At 42.5% G+C, this 20,646-nt stretch overlaps 2 protein-coding genes across 4 annotated transcripts; one reads left to right on the top strand and one right to left on the bottom strand.

Annotated features, from left to right (window-relative positions):
* The first annotated feature begins 585 nt into the window (after positions 1-585).
* LOC110986526 (COP9 signalosome complex subunit 7b-like) lies at positions 586-5,549 on the top strand. The gene is made up of 7 exons (XM_087147138.1): positions 586-798; positions 1,238-1,313; positions 1,863-2,011; positions 2,408-2,550; positions 2,820-2,925; positions 3,481-3,620; positions 4,431-5,549. The coding sequence occupies exons 1-7, from the start codon at positions 586-588 to the stop codon at positions 4,468-4,470; spliced, it is 867 nt and encodes a 288-aa protein (XP_087003264.1). The 3' UTR covers positions 4,471-5,549.
* LOC110986525 (kinesin-like protein KIF21B) lies at positions 681-18,844 on the bottom strand. Of its 3 annotated transcripts, none has more exons than XM_022248450.2 (11): positions 18,692-18,844; positions 13,509-13,932; positions 12,450-12,594; positions 12,189-12,310; positions 10,798-10,971; positions 9,842-9,930; positions 9,100-9,322; positions 8,384-8,506; positions 7,933-8,095; positions 6,351-6,569; positions 681-817 (listed from the first exon to the last, which is right to left on the bottom strand). In XM_022248450.2, exons 1-10 carry the CDS (start codon positions 18,812-18,814, stop codon positions 6,374-6,376), a joined length of 1,782 nt encoding a protein of 593 aa, XP_022104142.2. In that variant the 5' UTR covers positions 18,815-18,844; the 3' UTR covers positions 681-817; positions 6,351-6,373. The 3 variants fall into 3 exon arrangements, with proteins under 3 accessions (XP_022104142.2, XP_022104141.2, XP_022104140.2); XM_022248449.2 differs by lacking the exon at positions 681-817 and adding an exon at positions 5,156-5,870; XM_022248448.2 differs by lacking the exon at positions 681-817 and having other exon boundaries at positions 5,156-6,569.
* Between the last annotated feature and the right edge of the window lie 1,802 nt (positions 18,845-20,646).

The following is a 20,646-nucleotide window of genomic DNA, read 5'->3' as shown; positions in this document are numbered from 1 at the left end:
CATTTTGACATTTTGACAGACTTAATGAACAAAGGTTAACTTTGTTATGGGCTGACTTTGATTCTGATGTGGAACTTTCAATAGTGCTGCAGATTTTGAAGCTGCCATAGAAGTCAATTTAGCCTAATCTTACAATCCATGCTGTTGCTGTAATTTCTCAAAAATTCAGCGGTAAACTGTGTTAGGACATGAAAACAGCTGTTAGATTCATTATGTTTATCATGTTTATGACCTCATGATGTATTTGTTGTGTTATTTTGTTGTAGACACAATAGCCTCGGAGAAACTAGCATCTTTAGTCACACAGGTGGATCGGTGTACATGTAGTTGAGTAATTGTAGGAGTTGATTTTATTGTCGGGCACCAATAACTGATTCATTATAAACGGCCAGCAAAGTGAGAGAAAATTTCATCATGTCTACCTGACAAACTGTACTTAAAACCGGGGACATTCCTGTTCATGCCTGTTTCCTTGTGCTTTCTGTTATTCAAATTTTAGATTTTTGTTTTCTGCAGTACCAGGAATTCAATTACTGAAAACGATCTGGTGGTGAAATAGACCTTCATTTCGGTAGGAAACTGTAGATGAAAACACTTCAACCTCCCACACGCTCCATCATGGATGTCAACGCCCAGGCCACGCCCCAGGCGGGCTCCACCCACCAGCCCCTGGAGCAGTACCTCCTGCTGGCCAAGTCCACTAAGGGTGCGGCCGTGGTGGCCCTCATCAAGCAGGTCCTGGAGGCACCCGGGGTGTACGTGTTTGGCGAGCTGCTGGAGATGCCCAACGTTCAGGAGGTACGAAAAAATGATTGCCCTGAAGGTAAAAATTGAAATAGAGACTCTGATACCATAGTGTCATTGCAGCGTCGTACATGTAGATCACAGAGCTGGGTTCCGGTCTTGGGACTGATCTCGAGATTGTTGGTTTGACCCTTGGTCATGGTCTTGGACTTCCAGATTTTGATTGCAACTTTTATTGATTGAGAGTTCCTGCCTCAAACCTGCCTACCTTGGACCAGGGTGGAAATGCAAATTTTCCTGGTCAAGGTAGACCTCGCTGAATATACACGTCATTGCCAAAGTAATGACTTTCCTTGGAGCAAATTAATACATAGCCAGTACTCCAAAAAGACAGGATGTATAGTCTGTCTCTTCCCAAACTCTGTGTATCTTTGGTGGGTCTTTTGTTCAAGTTCCTAACAATAACAAAGTTAACTATTTCTTTTATTTTCAGCTGGCAAATGGCCCAAATTCATCTTACCTCGCTGCATTAAACCTCTTTGCATATGGAACATATCAAGAATACAAGGGTAAGGTTTCAGACAGTATAAAATAAAGGCTGTTGAGGGGTCTAACTTTGAAACACTGAAGCAAAATCTGTGTTCATAAAAAATGCCCATTACTTGGGCATTACAAATCATCAACATGTTTGAGGTCATTGGTTAAGGTCCAAGTGGTCACTTTGAGATAACTCATACTACTTCTCAACTCCAGTCAATCAATTGGGCGGCATGGAAGGCTTGTATGTGAAGCGCTCGCCTGCAAGCTCTATGGGCCTGGGGTTAACTCCCAGCCGGGGCCATACTTGTACATGTACACATATGTTGCTTCCCTCCTGTGCCAGGAGAATTTTTCTCCAGGTTCTCCGGTTTTCCTCGCTCCACAAAAGTTCACATAAAACAACATCTGTGATTGTGCTCCATGGTCAAATATGGGTCGTCTGGTAGCTGCCCAAAGTTGCCTCTACATGCTTCGCCTCGACCACTTTGTAGCTGCGTCCTCAATTCAGTCTCATGGCTGCAAGTAAACACAATTACCCCCTCCCCCATTTATTTTTCTCCTGTCTTTTTGCCCCGCAGAGAATTCCAACCGGTTTCCTCAGCTGTCCCCTGTGGCCCTCAACAAGTTGCGACACCTGACAGTGGTGACGCTGGCAGCCAAGTCTAAGCACATCCCCTACCCGGTGCTGCTGAAGGAGTTGGACATGAAGAACGTGAGAGAGCTCGAGGTACGGGAGGATCAGAGTCCAGTGGAAAGTACAAGAAGATGGACCGCTGGCCTTGAGATGGGCTTCACTACAACACTGCGTAATGTGTTGAAGTACACAGCATGTGCCGCATAAATTGATAGTTCACACTGCAAATCTGGGCCGCCTCATTTTCAAGCTTCCAAACAAACCTACCACAAACCCGTCTCCAGGCACCGATATCTAATCCCAAAACCTCTCTCTGAGCAAAGCCTTGTTTCAAAAGCCGTATTTTCTCAACTGATGTTTTGCAGAAATTAGCTCTTGAAGTAAAAAGTAAACGAATGTTTTATACTCTGTCAATTTCTTTCTTCAGATGTTTTCACAACAGGAACTGCGATACATTATCTTTATCTTTTTTCCCCCAATTTTGTTCAGGACTTAATCATTGAGACCATATATGCAGATGTGATTCGTGGCAAGCTGGATCAGAAGAATCAGGAGCTAGAGATAGACTATGCCATCGGCAGAGACACAAAGCCAGAGGTGGTGGCGGAAATAGTCAACGTCTTACAGGAATGGTGGGTGCTCAGTCCCCAGGAATGGCAGAGGAAAGCGTTCTACAGGGAAGAAGACTAGAAGAAAAGGAAGGAAAGATATACACCTAGCAAAGAACAAACACATCTTTAGATTATAAAACTGGTGACAGATCAAAGACCCCTTGTTTGCCTTCCCAAAGAAACTCGCAATTCGGCCAATTGCCTTCCAGGTCAGTGGCAGCTGGAAGTGTGATTTCGTAATTTCTGAGTCATTTAGAGTTTTGTTTATAGCGCTCAGTGTTGCATTCCAGGTGTGACGGCTGCGAGGCGGTGCTGAGTAACATCGAGGATCAGATCTTGCGGGCCAACAAGCACAGGGAGCACTGCGTCAAGACGAAACAACAGATCGAGCAGGAGGTGGGTTTGTAGAGATAGTGGATTCGTGCAGAGTTGGCCAAAGCAAACGTGTCAGCCGAGTAGACAAAACATTAATGTCAGCCTATGAAGGGCACCCTGGTCGTTCATGCCATTAGCTGATGCTGTTCACCAGGTATACTCTGTATATACAAATGTGAACTTGGCAGTACAGCCTTCAGTTGCTCAATATTGGCTCTGGTTTGCACTTTGCCATTGAGTACAGTGCTTTGAGCCCAAATCAAGGGTTGTACTGCCTGGCACCCCACCAAGGCTCTGTTGTATCATCTTACAATTGATCCAACATTTCTTGAAGATGAAATGGCGATTCTTCATTAAAAACGGAGCTGATAGAAAGAAAGCGTACAACATGATCAGTGCATTATCATAATAGTTTAAAATTTGTTGAAGGAAAAAAGAACTGTGACATTTTTCATCTCGGAGAGTGCAGTCATAGTTTGACACATAAATGTCACTTTTCTACACAACCAGTAGGCACGTGAGAGGATTGTGAACGATTGAAATGGGTGACCTCTAACATGTGACCTTTGTTGGCAGGTTGCCAGTATCAAGAAGGCCATCAAGGCATCCTCGTCATCAACAACACAAGACGTAGAGGACCAACACATGGCCGCTGACACCAGAGAGATGGAGGTGCAAGCGACCAAACCAGTCAAGAAGACCTCCAAGATAAAGGGGTGAGTTACTGCCTGGCAGGGTACGAATAGTTGAGGTTCACCTATGCTGCTAAGCATTATTTCAGAATGGAACATTGCATCTGTCACAATAATACAGTCGATTCTCATTAGGTCCTCTACACTTTGCAGATAACCTTGTTATAAAAGGAACCTAGTACAGGTATTATTAGGAATGAAAACAATGAGCACAGAATTGGGACCATAAGCAAGATACATATACATGTATCTACCCTCATAGGGGCTCTTTGACTCCTGGGTGGAGAGAGGGGAACGTACATGTACCTATAGGGGTAAAAAGTGACTTGCCCAGGGTCTCAGCACTTAACCACTTCCTAATTCTTTGACTCCTGCCCCATTGACTCCCCTATATATGTCAAAACCACCCGGCAACAAAAATACATCCAAAATTTGACAGAAAATATGCACGTTTTCAGAACAAAAAGGTCTACAGGGGTACCGGCTGGCAATTCTACGTAACAGCCATACATAGGCAAGCATGCACATTTTGCATTATTTGGCATGCTGTTGTACATATTTTTGAGCCAAATAAATTTGAGGCAGTGCTGGAAAAAATGGGGGGGGGACTGCAACGGTTGCAGAATTGTAACAAAACTTGGAAGTTATTTCCATTTAGCAGCCAAGACCAACACCTGGAGCCCTGGGTAAATACCAAAACTTTGCTCCGCAAACTGAATTCCGCAATGTCGATGTGTGTGGTAAAAGAAAGCTGGAAAATTTTGCGCTGTATAAATGATACTTTGGTTTGAATGAAAGAATTACTTCAATTTCTTGGGTTTTCTTTCTCTACAGGTTGAGAGGAAGTGGAAAGCTGTGGACAAAGTCCAACTGATACTCAATTTGCTTCTTAAATTTATATAATTGTAAAATAAGCCTGCAGTATGTGTTGTTACGGCTGGTTCATATTTCAGGCGAATGCTGAAGCAAAGAGAATGTGACATCACCAAACATTTGCTGTGAAAATCACTCGAGTTGAAAAGTGTTCAACACTTTTTGCAAATGTGCATGATCTGACGTCACAAAAATTTGTGTTTGCTTTCGCCCCAAAGTATGAACCGGCCTTTAATCTATGTCGTGAAAAATTGGAGCGGGCGCAGCGGGCATTGCACATCACGATCCAGTCACTTCATATTTCCTGTGTTCACAACACAATTTTTACCTCATTGTATGTGCACCACGCGGTTTTCAAACAATGAAGTGGCAGTCTACCACATAGGTTTTGCTTCTGTAAAAAAAAAAAATATTGTCGGCAACCTCTTGTGCACAAGAGAAATATGTGTATAATTGAAATAGACCATAGTATTTGGTTGAATAACGCACTGATGTAACTGAATGACAGGACGAATGTGGCAACCGACTTTCAGTGGTTTGATCCACTTTGTCATTGCTCACGTTTCCTTTTCATTTTTGAAATGAATCCTGTAGACACAACCACAGGAAAGCATTGTACATCTGTACATGAAGGGTTCACAGCAAGCGTCAGGGCTTATGGAATGAAAACAGTTCTAACACCATCATATGTGTGTGGTCATTTTTTCGTTTCTTTTTTTATAAAAAAAAGGATTCTCAATTCAAACATTTCAATGCATTTAAACCTTTTTTGGCTACAAACTTGTAGCATGGACACATTGGATCTCATGCCAAAGGTGTGATCATCCAGACAGATCACTTGATTTGTCACCTGATCGAATAGACAAATTACACCACACTTTTCAAAAAATGACAGAAATAATTGAATGTTGGCAAGCAACAACAAAGCACTTCATACTATTATGTAATTTATGTTTGTGATATTTTTCATTCTGTAAAAAAAGGCATAGATAGATTATATTTCATAGACAGGAGTACTCGATCCTTACTCTGTTGTTTTGGCATCTCTGGGAAACAATAAAAGTTTGAAACAGAAATAGATTGCTCGGACTAGTGTTTGTTACTTCTTTCAAAAAGAACCAATGTAATGGATTACAATCCAAATTCACAAATCAGGATTGCTGAGAAACACAAGCCTGAAAGTTGTATTTACACCGTAAAACATGGATAGGTGCGAGAAAAAAAAGGAAAATGTCAAAAATAGAGTGAAAACAAGACGCATCAGATTCGACATTTTATAAAATAACTACCTGCAATACACTGTCCCAATGCAGAACCTATCTACAAAGAGCCATGCTGTATTACTGTGTCTTAAGTTTAGCTTTCCAGGGCTCGGGACCAGACTGACCAGTTCATGTACACCTATTATGAAAATGACAAAACCACAAAAATAGTTGAACTCTAGACCTACAAGAAGCTGACATGGGTTTAAATGTTTCTGGAGACGAGAATCAAGATAAAGAAGTTTTTTAAATGCATGTAATCTACCAAACTGTGTCTACTAATCACACAAGACAGTACTCATTTTTGATAAAAAAAGTGCAACTAACAAGTGTTTGACTGGTTAGTGTACAATACATTTAGAAAGCATCATCCAATGCTGAGTACGCTCAATGGTTTGGAAGACAGGACATTTTGTCCAATAAAAAGTCACTGTTGATAACTGTACACTCATATTCATGATTCCTAAATCAGTATTGCAAACTTTTAAATTCACTTCACAAATCCCAGCAATCGAAATACAACATGAAGTATAAAATACGAGCTGTAGGTAGTGAAAGAAGTTCACACCTACCAAGGTCGCCTGCCCCCTCTCTCCTCTAGCCCCACCCCCCTTCGTACCTCGGATGATGGCATGGGTGTCTCTAGACCAGCGTGCACCATGACCACCAGGACTGTTTGGCTGAGCCCGCACTCCCCTCTGACCATCGCCGCCCACGCCTCTGGTTGGCCCCACCCCGTTCGCTGTCACTCGCATCCGTGGTGTCCGAGTCCAGGTCGGAATCTTGAGCCTTGACCGAGAAGGAGTAGTTGAACTCTGCTGGAACTGCATCTTGAGGACTGATGAAAGAAATTGAAAATGTAAACAAATTTAATGAAACTAAAAATAATTTAGTACCCTACACACTCACACATGATGTTGGCCTTGTCTTCCCAAATTTCCAGATTAAAATGTTGGCCTTGTCTTTTCATATTTCCAGGTTAAGATGTTGGCCTTGTCTTCTCAAATTTCCAGATTAAAATGTTGGCCTTGTCTATTCAAATATCAAGATTAAAATGTTGGCCTTGTCTATTCAAATTTCCAGATTAAAATGTAGGCCTTGTCTGTTCAAATTTCCAGATTAAAATGTTGGCCTTGTCCACTCAGATTTCCAGATTAAGATGCGGGCCTTGTCTGATAAAATGTTATTATGCTGAGGTAGCGTGGTTAAAAACATACCTAAAACATCTTGTATGTTCAACTTCCACAAATTTATCAGGCACCTAAAACACACCTGAAGTTCAAGCTTGGGGGTAAAGTGTATTACAGAAACATACATGTAAACTGTCTTATATTTTGTGTCTAGGTTAATTTTCCTCTTGATTTCACTTTTCAGAACATGTTTTACGAGAAAATTTGGGAAAGTTTTGCTAAGGTTATTGAAAGGTGAGAGTAGAAATGAAAATAATACATGTACAATGAAATTTCACGACAAATTAGTACCTGCCTACTCTGATGTAATAACAAATAATGTGATTAACCACTTCCTACCGAGGATTCCGGACAGGTATGCTTTATATGTGTGGCCGGGGTCTCCGGGGCCACACCGCACTGCTGCATGCTAATCTGGCCCCTATTGAAAAGAGGTCAGCAGCGCACTGAGCCAGGTTCGTGAACAAATGAAACTTATATAACACCGCACAATCTGGGCTCTTTTTACAAGGCTGCAGGCCTGGCTGATATACTCAGGCATCAATAGATTTTGTCTGTCAGGCTAGAGTGGACACCAGACAGTCCTTCACATGTTTTTAAGTGTCTAGTAAATGAAGATAGGAATTTTAAAATTATTTTGAAAAAAGAAAAAAATGAAAATTATCCCGGACCAGTATCAGCAACATTGATAACTGCCCCCGGCAGCAAGTGGTTAAGCATACCTGTTTTAAGCCAAATTTGCAAAAATATTCAAAGGGAGGCCCAGATGCATGCCAATCATAAAATACTTCGGTATCATCCTAATCAACAGTTAACAATCCATCAAACAGATACAGTGAATAAGATCAAAAATGGCTTCCCTGTGAATGAAGTCTGTAGGCAAGACCGCTAGACATAAAATTATGAACACTGCAAACATGCAAGGTTTTCGTCTCAAATCCATAACAACATACTTTTCAAATTTCTTCTTTTTGGCCAGTGAAATCTTATAGTCCTTTCTATCAATTGCACCTGTATCGCTTTCTGGGGATTCTGTCCCACACTCTCAGCTCTTGTCCTCCAGTGATGAGGCGCAGAGCACCCTCTTTTGTCTGCGTCTGGCCTATGGCAACAACACGGCTGATGTCCCTGTCATTCAGTGTGGCAAGGTAGACCTCTTCCGGAAGATGCCAGACTTATGTTCAGAAAAACAAAATGAAATGCTGAAAATGATTGTCAAATATTTAAATGACATAACATTTCCAGAAGTTTGAGAAGAAAAAATATCATTTCTAATAGAATGAATTTTCCTGGCTTGCAGTCAGGAAATATGACACATGGCGGATGACACCCCCCTCCAAAAAAAGGCTGCACATTGTTTAAAAAGAAAGTAAAGTTTGAAAGTGAAATTTTAAGATAAAAGTGTGCATAGTTCAAGATTAAAACTGAATGGGATATTCTTCGCATGCCAATACAATCTTACCATTGAGGTAACCACAGCCGTTGTCCAGATCATACCCTGCGCAGACCAATAAATCCTGGGTTGAGCACATGGCGTCTGTGCTTCCAAAGTCCCCAGTGTGGTTCTTGAGCTTGTGAACTAAGGCTAACACAGGCCACAAACAAATAGATGAGAAATGAAAGCAGCATGTGATTTGTTTAAGCTTTCTGTTTTTTATCTAAGTTCATTAAAATATGTGATCAACTTTTCTAATTAATAACACCGCTTAATGCATAGGACAACCATGTGTGAAAGGGTAAAGTGTATTCTATGGACCCTGAACTGGACTAAGAGAGGGGACAATTTGTCCTAGCAATGGAGGTTCCCTTGGTGGGAACTGCACATTGCTGGTTCACAAACGACTATGAAATGCAAGTGCTGCATTCCCATCGCTACCAACAAACTGAACACTTGCCACAAACATGGCTCTATTCAACTGGTGAGGGGGTGCTTCTGCTGAAGGTGGGCAGTGTCAAGAACTTTTGCTTCAATAAAACTGACACTTCACAGGAGTACCCGTAACTGGTGTCTTCATGTGCATGAGAAGTTTTAGACAGTTCTAAGAAGAACTTGAAGGTCAACACTATACACTGTTCAAAATGTCACGTAAACCAGTTCTTTTCCAGAACCACGCAACTCTCAATGCTGCAGGGTGCCAGCGCAAAACATCTCTACCCATTTCTCCACTGCATATGTACCTTTCTTCCAGTCCAGCGCCTTGACATTCAGCCCGTCGTCTCCGTAGTAGATGATGTCACCATGGACAGCCAGTGACCGGATGTGGCGTCGGGCCAGTAGGTGGCTGGAGGAAGTACTGGAGATGTTTTCCGAGACAAAAGTGGGGTGGAGAGAGTTGTCCCTCAGATGCCAGAGTTTGATGATGCCGTCGCTGGATGCAGTGTAAACTTCAGTGTTGTTGATCTGCAAAAAAAAAAGTCCACGCCAAGTAGGCTACTTTTAGAGCTTAGAAAACACACTGCCAGTCAGTGCAAACACGATACTTTTCATTGTCTTGTCTATTAGTAATATCAAATGGAACTGCGGTATAAATAGACAGCCTTCTAAATTTGACAGTAGTGACGTATCTTTTCAATCTTAGAGACAGGACGATTCTTAACAGCACCGTTTGCCAATTTGTGATAGGAACAACTGGCTGGTTTTGGTTTTTTTTTAAGATCACAGAAAATGCATCACTTTTTACATTCTGGTATTTTGGTTTTTCCCATGTGCGCCACAGTAATATGGCCTGACCAACGAAATGAATGAAATTCGTACATGTAGTGTCTGGTTCATCCCCTCCCAACGACTCATTGCGAGAAATGGGAGAGTTAATGCTTTTTCCGAAGTTGTCCATTTTTCAGAATAAGTTCTGCTGTGTTTATCACTGAAAGAGTACATCGAGATACTGCACAGATTTTGAAGATTCACACTGAGACTCACGTGAATACATGTAACAGAATCTTCATGTCCAATGGTGGAGAATACGCTACTTCCGGTCCTGATATCCCAGAGTTCAACCTTACCTCCATCTGAGGGTAAACACATTTAAAGTTGGTTTCTTAATCCTTTGAATTTCTTTCCGAAAGCTGACTCCAAGAATTCCAGCCTCCTTGGCCACGAAGGCCACCTGCCAAAACTCAAATTCTTGGTTTGTGGCCCTGCGTGCTCTGCATGCTTTGAATTACATAGTGAAAAGGCTGATTGTTTGGTGGCATGCGGCTCTACTCACGCTTCCACATTCCTGTTGCCTCTTTTCAAAGTGGGGACTATTGTGAAGCTGGTGATTATGATGCAAATTCAGTCTTTTCATTTCTAGGCTACACACAAAGGCCAATTACCATTGTTCGCTCAAGCGTGGACCGAGAATAACAGCTGAAAAGCGGGCTGAGGATCTCAATTTTTACGGCGTTTCTAGCCGCGTCCCGCCGTGAAGGGGTTAATACAACAAGAGGCTTTGGATTAAAAAATCTTACCTCCAATCCTACACAAAAGTCACTTGCCACAACTATTTAGTTGTAACATTTCATAGCCAGCAAAGTGCAGTTCCAACAAAGAGAGTCTTCACTGCAAGGAAAATTGTGCCCTCTCTGGTCCTGCTCGGGGCTCATAGCTTAAAATGCATTCCATAATACTGCACAAGACTGTTGCTTTCACAAACAAGTTTCAAATGTTGTACAAGACTGCATCTACATGTAGTTTCAAAGCTTTGGAAAACAAGTTCTTTAAATTCTGCAAGACTGTTGCAAAAATTGGCAAACAGATAAATGTAAGCCCCTAAATCGTTACATAAAACAGGCAAACAAGTTCCCTCAACAAATGCCATAAACAGTTAAGTTCCTTCCAGCATAAATGAACTGTAAGTTCATGTTCTGTATGCTGAAATGAGTTTGCAATACCTGAGCCAGATATGATGAGAGCTCTGTCAGGAATGTACCCCAGGCACTCCACAGGGTTGTAGGTGTAGACGGAATGCACTGCTCGGCCGGTTTCCAGGGACCACACCTTGATGTAACAATCCTTTGATCCGGTCACCCCGATGCGGTCACTGACAGGCAGATCGTAGCAAGAAGCTGAGAAAAAAGAAGTGATGAAGACAGAAATATAAAAATCTGGGCATCATCACAATACAGAGGTAAATATGTTTCAAGAATTCTGAAAATGCACATAGACATGATATATGTAGATGATCAGTCTCAGAGGTAGGGATGGTAATCTGTGGAATCATTCCTTATTACACATCAAACTGCATCACTTGTCAAATTGGCTTGCCTGCCCAGTGTACACTGGTGTAAGATCCAACAGGTCAACTCTCCCCAAGGCCAAACAGCCTGGAAGTCTGCGGCTGCCAGTCACCACAAGATCCAATAGTGGCACTGTTCAATGGGACTAGCTCCCATTGTCTCAACATGGCCAGTTTGTTCAGCTGCTATTAATTGCCCAGTCCATCAGACCTTTTGACCTGAAGCACTATGCTGCGTCTGGTCGGGTTAGGGTTAAATGGAGAATCCGGTTCACAGAGGGCTTGAATTTACAGGTCGGAGACTTATTTTCCTGATTACAGAACACTTTTCCAATCCAGGAGTTTCCATGTGGAACTTCACTCCTTGGTAGACAAAACATGGAGGGGAAATCTGTAGTGATTGTCACAAATTTTTTCCACCAACAAAACTCCTCTACGGGAAAATGCAGTTCAATTGGACATGCAAAGACAAAAGGGTAATAGGATGACTCCCTGCACTGTCTCTGTGAACTGATCGAGGTCTCTGGCTTTCTAACGTCTCCATGCAAATTTCAGCAGTTCAACTACTTTGAAATGGATTTGCTTACGGCCTGTGCATGTGGATACTTTTCTTGCTTGTGCCTTCCCATCTGCTCCTATACCCATTTTATGTGTAGTTTTACCTCTATTTAAATCCCTCCACAAGCTGTTTAACATTTTGGTGGATTCACGACTGTCCATTTCAGCCAGCCACCAAAATGTTAAACTTCGGATTTGACTCTCCAATTAGAAATGCATGAAGGCAAATGTAGTGTGCCACTCATTGTAATCATAGCTGCAAACTTCTAGGATTCTAAGAAAGTAGCTGGGATCATGGGTGAGCAGCTGGGATCGCAGCCTAGCAGTATAAATCATGGATGAGTAACTGGGACTGCAGCCCTGCAGCTGAGATCACGGTTCAGCAACTGGGATAAAGTCAACCACTGGTATTCCCCACATTGATCGTTGACAGGGTTTAACTGCCAAGTCATTCAGGTCAGTTACTGTGCGAGCTGCGTTTTCACTCACCCAAGTCAGAGCTTTCGTCTGCAGGAAGCAAAATGACAGACGTGATGGTTCCAGAGTGGCCACCCATACTCCTCAGCTCCGTGCCCTTGTCCAAGTCCCAGTACTTGACCATGGTGTCACGGCTACAAATGAATCACCAAAGTACTCAAATGCACAGAGTTGCTTCAAGTGTGTGGGCTTCAAATATTACCATGGGCACTTTGGACAACACCTCTCACTGGCGTACACAGTTGTGCACAGAACTTACTCTTTTATTCGTACCTGCCAGTGAGCAGTCTTGATCCATCACAGGAGACTGCACAGATGATATCATTGTGGCCCTCTAGGTCCTGTACAGTAAACTTGACTTTGGCCCAGGATTCCCCCTCTTCACTGTCTGTGGTCCGTCTCTTCCCTTTACTTTTCCCTGTATGAAATGCAACAATTAAACCTGCAACTCTTACACTGAATAGAATGCAACGTTCAAGCCTGTAACAACTAGAAAAAAATGGAATGCAACGTTCAAACCTGCAACTGTACATGTATGTATATGTAAATGCACAGCATAGAAAGTAACATTTAAACCGGGAACTCTTACATGGGAAGACACACGTGTGCATTTACATGTATGTTCAAGCGTGCAACCCTTACTAAGGATGGATTGTGCAACCCTTTTGGAGGATAAAGTGCAACATTCAAGTCTGCAATGGCTACACTGTAGAAGGGAAAATGACGTGCAGACCTACATGTACAACTCTTACTGATGGTGAGAATGTTCAAGACAGAACTTTTGTACATCCTGGCTAGAGCCTGGACAACTTTAGAAGTAGACATTGAATAAACATGGTGCGCTCTTTCAAACCTGGAAATTTACTGGAAATTTTATCTGCTATTAAAATAGACAACAGTATCTGCATAACCTTAAATGATAAGCTAAATGAATTTTCAAATGCAGTTAGTCCAACTGTACTTGAATAAAAATCCATTTCTGAAGCTTCCTTTTCTAAACACTTCTATTTGCATGTCTTACCTCTGAAACCCTTTGGATTTCACTGCCCAACATTTGCTGATGGGGGTCACACAGGTAGCATAAATCAATTCAATCCATTCTCCGTGGGACAATCTCTACCTCTCAAAACCTTTCACACACCCCATGTAGTAATTTTAAGGGAAAGCTGTTCCACCCTCTGCCCCTTCCTTCACTGCATTCCAGGCGTGTTTCGTCTGGCCCTTCAGAGCCCCACACTGACAATTTGTAGTGCACAGCCTAATGTGGCCTTTTTAACGGGTGCATACAGCACTCTCGAGAACGTAGCATAAGGTAAAAGGGTTAATTCTCACCTTTTGATGATGAAACTTTTTCTTGAGTTGATGTCGATGCTTTGCACAGCTCTACTCCCTCATCAGACCTCTCATCTCGCCTCGGAACCTTCGGCGGCGAGTTCTCGTCTGTTGCACTCTCGCCGTTCCCCGCTTCGCTCTTCCCTGATCCGGCATCTCCTTCAGCGCTGAATACAATTGACTTCTCCAGCACCTCATCAGGATAGGTTCGCTTCATGTCGTCCAAACTGTCCGAGTGTTCATGGTCCACAATCTGTTCATTCAGTCCGTTTGCTTCATGGTGAGGGGATTCCTGTGAGGTATCCCACGCCACGTTGCTTCCAGTTCCGCTGAGCTGGCTGTCACTTAGTTCTTGCTGTTCTGCAGTGGCAAGCTCTTCCAGTTTCTCATGGAGTAGCGACCGAATGCTTGCAGTTTTCGCAACCTGAATGTTGGACAGATTATTGCATTCATGTACAACAGGGGCGTAGGCTGGTTTGGCCGGGGGGGTTGTGATTTTCAAGAAAGCGGAACTCCAAACTTCCAGCATTTAAACGAGGAAGGCAAGTGCACGCGTGGAAAGCAGATTGCCCCAGATATGTGTACATGTATTTACATACATGTACTACATGTATTTCACTGTTTCGTCATCGCGTATCAAAAACCCATGTACTTTCACCATAATAAACTAACGCACTGCTGTTAGGTGTTAAACAATAAAAATATGAAAACCTCATGTGGAACTTCCTTCTGCTGGCAGGGAGGTGCCTCTGCATCGCCCACAACCCCCTCCCCAGCCTACACCCTTGTACAATGTGTGTGCATGTGCACCAATTTAATCTTTAACTTTTCCAATCCACTTCTCACCAGCACTGTCACTGACTGTACAGTTTACTAAGCAGTGATATACAGTACAGTGCCGGCACACACACAGATCCATGGGTGGGGGACAAAGTGGGATTTCACTTTCAGATATTACGCACTTTTGCATAAATAAGCCTGATGGACATGAAGGATGGTGGTGGTATAATTTCTCAAAGGCAGGTGCACTGACTTCAAAAACATGTTTTCTGCCATTTCCCCCCCTCCTTCCTCTCCCACTGAATACAGTACTCATACATACTACAGGCAAATGTGAAAGTGAAGTAAATCTGATGTCAGAGAAGATTTGCAGCAAACTTTTGCTTAAGGCGAAACGTGTTCAACTTTTATGAATTTGCAGAATGAATATTTTGGTCTGACATCACCAATTTGTATAAGTTCACTTTCGCGTAAGTATGGTACAGGTACATGTACATGTACATCATTAGGCAGGATGTTGCAAACAAAAATTCACAAGCTCACACCATAATCAAAGGCACACCTTTTTAATATGTTTAAAGTGGTTTTTGTTGCTCCAAATCACATGCTTGCAAATATCAAACAATCCTGCTCGATTATGATATCTTGGTTTTTGGAATGTACAGTGACATTTTGGCAAGAAATGTAATTTCCATACCCTTTTTTTTCTGTTTTGTGCAGTTGGAGCCATAAGTATAGTGTTCACTGCACTCACAGCCCATTACCCACACTGGTTTCAGAGGCTGTCTTCCATGACTCTTCCAACCCCCCCCCAAAAAAATCATGCTTAACTGGAATTATTCTTCCATCACGCAAATGTATGTACACATATCTCAATCTTAACCTACCGGTATCTGCTAGTAACACACAAAAAACACTTATTTTTTTTTAACAATAACCGGAACACTTTATTCGTAAACAGTGAAACATAATACACATATACATGCACACCAGTAGGTACATGTAGACAAGATTTGGCTCTCTGGAGAGCATCCTGTTTCATCTCAAGCAAATATATACTGTCATATCATCCTTCAAGCAACCATCATCAAGATGTTGGCATTTAGTTCGTTTCATCCCGAAGCCAGGGTTGATTAAAAATCCTGCATTTTTTTCCCATCATCCTTAACCTAATTTCCACGCAGGCTATTATGGATGTGTAAGTTATCCCCTGTGGCAGGCAGGTTGGCTGTCCTTGTCACTTCTGCGGCTTCAAGCAATCTTTGATTCTGATGCAGTAACTTAAATGGTAAAATGATTGACTTTCTGCCCCCCCCTTTTGGCAGTTGGAGCTAAGAATGTCCGTGTAGGCAGTGTTCAGTGCACTCAAAGTCCACAGATGGTACATGTACGTGTACTTTACTCCTCTCCCTCAAAAAAGGCCAAACGAAGCCCTGACAAACTTGAGCAATTTCCCCCACTGCCCCAAATGGCCCGAAAAACAGAACAAGTATAGTATTCTCTTTTTATTAACATGTAAAATACTGTTGCTTTTTTTTTATTATGCAAATATGCATAATACATGTACTGTATACAGCACCATTATGTCCATTGTACATGTGGGCAATTCCAGAAATGAGGGGTCCATTTTTTTTCGCGTCCCTGTCGCATACATTGTATAAGACGTACGATTTTGTAAGTACAGAACATATTTTCTAATTTCCAAGAGTGATGAATGAACGCAAATTGCCTGCCAAACAAATAGTAATAGCTTGAAATCAATTCTGGTGATAATTCCATGTCAAATAACAAAGGTCAGATGTAAAAGGGACACAAAAATGTCACACTTTTGGACCTGTAATTTCTGGAATTACCCATGTGTACCTGATACATGTGCGTTTCGTATGTGCACATGAAGACCTACATGTACATGTATGTGTATATTGTACATGTACAGTAGGTGTTGAGACATGGTACCTTGTTTTCTTAAATGATAACGGATGTTTTAACTTGCAAACAGGAAAACAGAAAATCTTGCTCTGTCAAGCATGTTCACTAGACTTCAGTCACAACAGGGTAGCAACTGTTAATGTCCTCAATCGGAAGGTCCATTGTGTCACCATTGCCTCGATGTTGGCGGTACATCATTTCGTCGAGAAGCCGGGGGAGATTTCCTGCCATGGTAACCCCTCATCCTCCTTAGTTCAACCTTGATGTTGGATAACCACCCTCTGATACTGTTGATGTGAACATCCACTCCATAGTCGTTCTAGGTGACAAACTTGCGATCCTGGACCGCATCATGGTGGAAGCCCTCCTCCCGAAGGGTTTTGAACCTCGGCGCCCCGTCCGAGTAGATGATGGTCCCCGGCAGGACGTGGTCCTTGATCAGAGGTAGGAGTGTTTCTCGCTTTTTGTCGGCGACGCACCACACCACACCCTTTGAGAGACATCGGTCCCAGGCCCCAAATAACCACTGGGCTGGCGAACTGCCACCCCCATCTTTGAACTTGCATTTCCCCTTCTGCTTAGACACGTCGATTTCCATGATGAGCTCCGGTCCACCGAGCCAGACTGGATATGCCAAAAGCCACCCGAAGCAGATCTCGTCGTAGAAGGTGAACTAGTTGATGATGGACCGTGTGGAGATAGAGTGGCTCAGGATGGTCTTCAAGAAGTGGATAGGGGCACGGCTGCAGAAAAAGAACAGCAGGGAGATGAGGACGTGCAGGTTTAAGTTGCTCTGGGCAAACACGCTGCCAATGTGAATGGAGCGCTCCCTCCTGCAGCCCTTGCACCGCAGCTTGCTCTCGTTGGTGCTCGTTGGTGATGCAGGCGCTGCACTGGGCGCATCCCAGTCGGTCTCCAGGAGTGGCCAGCAGGCCCTTGGATCGCAGCCACTCCTTGCAAGAGTCCATGGAGGCTAGAATGGTTACTAACTCAAACAGTTCCATGGCAGCAGGTTGAAATTGACTCCGCTGCAAAACTGGCATGAAAAGAAACACAGAATTGCAGAATTGTTCAATTTGCAGACATCGCCAATTTTCATGAAGTGTGGCTTCAGCAGACATCTTTTTTCTTCTTTGATCCTGTCTGTTTTGAAATCTTACACACTGCATAAAAATTTCTGGATCCAGGTTTTAGCAGTCAGAAAGGTGCATCAAACTGACATTCAGTACAGTACACGTACATGTAGGCCTATTCTTTACATTCTCGTCCTTGTGAGATAAAGAGAACCGCATTTCCACAAAAATGCACTGTTAAGTGTAAGTTGCAATGAATTGTTTAGCTATCCAATGCCAAAATCTGCCAGAGAGGGACTGCTTCACAATTAAAGATGAAGTCAGAAGCATTTCAACGGCAATATTAATTTGAGACTCAAATCAATTGCATGTACACTTATCCATGACTTCCAAGAAGAGCTAGAGTGAGTTCTACATATTTACACAAAGAGTGTTCCATTGTCACCAACTGAGTTCTAAGATAAACAGCACTGTCTCAACATTCACAAGTACGTACATACATACAGGAACTTACAGCGTACATTGTAGGAGCTCAATGTTTGCAGATGAATGCTTTATTACTTTACATGCATGTACATACTATACATCTTTCACAAGATTCATACCTGTACTGCAAATGTACATGTATGATGTACAACACATACTGTAAAGTGAAACTCATGAATCTGATTACAATCACAGTAGGCAGGGCTTTTGATTTTTGTCAGAAACCGATGAGTTAAGTTGTCATGGTTGTGATAAAGTTACTGGCATAAGACAACAAACATGACAAAAGCCATGAATATACATACTTAGTAAAGTCACCATACACACAACACACAGAGAGTGCGGCAAAAGAAGCTTTAAGTACAGGCTACAGTAAAGTACTCCTTCACAGATAAAAAATCCAATAAAATCAAACTTTGAAGGGAAAGTACTGAAGAATTTAATTCAGTCATTACCCCCAGAAGTCGTAGTGGTGTGGCAGACAATGCACCCAACACTTCTCGATTTTTCGCAATGTATGGCATGTATGGAGGCCGCCATCTTTCTAACTCTACTGTCCATGCAATAACAAGATGGCGGCCGGTCGGGCTATACGAGAATGACGAGCAGGCCCGAATTTGTCGCTCGAATTTTCACACTCAAATATCATTTTCGATAACGCAATACATTGAATGTGATATGTAGGAGCCTTACTAATATTGTAAATATAAAAATTTGCATAAAAATGCTTGAATATTTTGTTGACGCTTTGTTGACGTCGTTGACGCTGAAATAGCATGACCTGACATTAGGCCCTACATGTAGGCCTATTCCGATATTCGATAATCCTGATGACGGGGAACGAATCCGTTTAATTCTTCGTTTCTGCTCCCAGCAAAAGAAACTATTCTAAGGTTTTAAAAGTTGAGAACCCACCTTTGCTTCTTCTTCGGGGAGAAGTGGCCTGTCCAGGCGATTTAAGTTGTCAATTTGGCGTAATTTCTTACGCAATTTACGGACTTCAACTGAGAGAGTTTGCGTGTCAATGGAGGACGCCATCACGATTTTTATTGTTTGTTGGGAAAAGACCCTTCATTTCTCCAGTAATGAACGGTGGAGAAGCCGAGGCATGTGTGGAATAGAGTAAAACCAGTACGAAGTGGAGCACATTTTAAAAGCAATTAAGATTTAATTACATCATCTCCTAAAGGTTGAATTGGAGTATCACTACATCGAGGAGGAGCATGGACGGGGTTGATGGTGAAATCACCACTCTGCTTGAAAATAACACGGTAATGACCCTTTTTTCCAACGTTCGTGTTTTGTCGGCTGCATGCCGATCGCTCGAGTCTTTTACCCCCGGAAAAATTCAGCTGATGACCATGGGTTTGTCCTGATGTTCATCCAGCTAATCATATTCGGCCCCCCTCTCAAATGAAATGGCCTCATTGTTGCAAACATTTTCTATCGCAAACATCTATTTTCAGACATTACTCCAAGTTTTGCCTCCAAAATTCAGTTCATTTCCACCAGTAACATTATGCCGCTTTCCAAAGGCAGCTAGTCCCGTGAAGAAAACTCCATTGTATTCAGGGCGGATCCAGGAATTTTTCGGAAAGGGGGGTAAGCCAGAGATTTTTGTCAATGTCTCATTTTTGCATCCAAGCGGAACTTTGATAAAACATTACATAATACATACATTGTTTCCAAGGGTATTATTTTCCCAATTTTTTGTATAGCCCGAGGGGAGGGGGAGCAAGCCAGTTCGTACCGTGTGGAGACCGAAAATGTTTCATTAGTTCATCATGTCAATACACTTCCTAATGCAAATACATACCAGAATCAGCTTTTGTGCGTCGAAAAACCATTCAACCACAATATCCTCCACCCCACCATTTATCCTTCCATGCCCGGCCACCGCCCTTTGTTAGTAAACTGCAACATTTTCCCCATGGCACAATTGCAAAGACCGGTAAACGTAAAAAGCAACATTTTTTTCAATTTGTTTTTTATTCAATAACATCTTGTTTAAGCTGCCAAGTAAATATTTTCCAGGGCTGTTTATAAAGAAGTACCGATATAAAAATCTGTTATTACTTTGGTTATTTATTTAAGAATTTGGAAGCGACTATGCAGTGCTTAGATGTACAATGTACTATGACATTTTAATGATGCTAAAACAAGGCATCCTGAGAAGTCAAAAGATATATGGAATGGTTTCAGCGCAAATAGTAGCTGAAAGCGCTATTTAAAAAAGAAGGAAAAAAGTGCAATGCGTATGCGTACAGGGAGAGGGGGTGGAGCCACTGCGCACGCCATGTGTACAAGGGGAGGGGGTCTGGAAAGTCGGCATTTCGTGCGTACCTACTTTATGGATGGCCCCTTAGCATATAGTTGACATTCAGTTTTTGTTTCTTTTGTGTTTTGTTTGGGGGCTTTTCTCTCGTTTCTTTTTTTCATGATTAATTAATGAGAAATTTGAGAATATCACAGCAAAACCGATTTTCAGCACCATGCCGTATGGAATCACCATGCAGGGAGCATATAGGTGACAAATATGACCGGGTGGAGGTACAGCGTAACTGGTAAAAACATCCCTCAGACAGGGACTGCGGCGGAGACTATCAAAGTCGCTTCATTATGCTGTGCTTGTAGACGCCTGTCAAGGCTTGAGTCGGTCCCAGCTGAAAAATGCCAATATTACGGCAGGTGCACAGGCGACTATTGGGTGCGAAAAATGTTTCCAGCGACAAAAACCAAAACTAAACCCGTAACATTCGCTTCTGTCTGAAGATGCGGAGGCCCGTGTCAAGTAGGCGGACCATTCTGGCCAGATTCACCTCGACGGGAAGCGAGTCGAGTAGGCCTAAGCGATGGGCCCCGAGCGGGAC

Source organism: Acanthaster planci, linkage group LG16, assembly GCF_054643075.1.
Source record: "Acanthaster planci isolate LZ-2023a linkage group LG16, COTS_SCS, whole genome shotgun sequence".
NCBI lineage: Eukaryota > Metazoa > Echinodermata > Asteroidea > Valvatida > Acanthasteridae > Acanthaster > Acanthaster planci.
The sequence above is the reverse complement of the archived record's forward strand: the minus strand, read 5'-3'. Positions and strand labels throughout refer to the sequence as shown.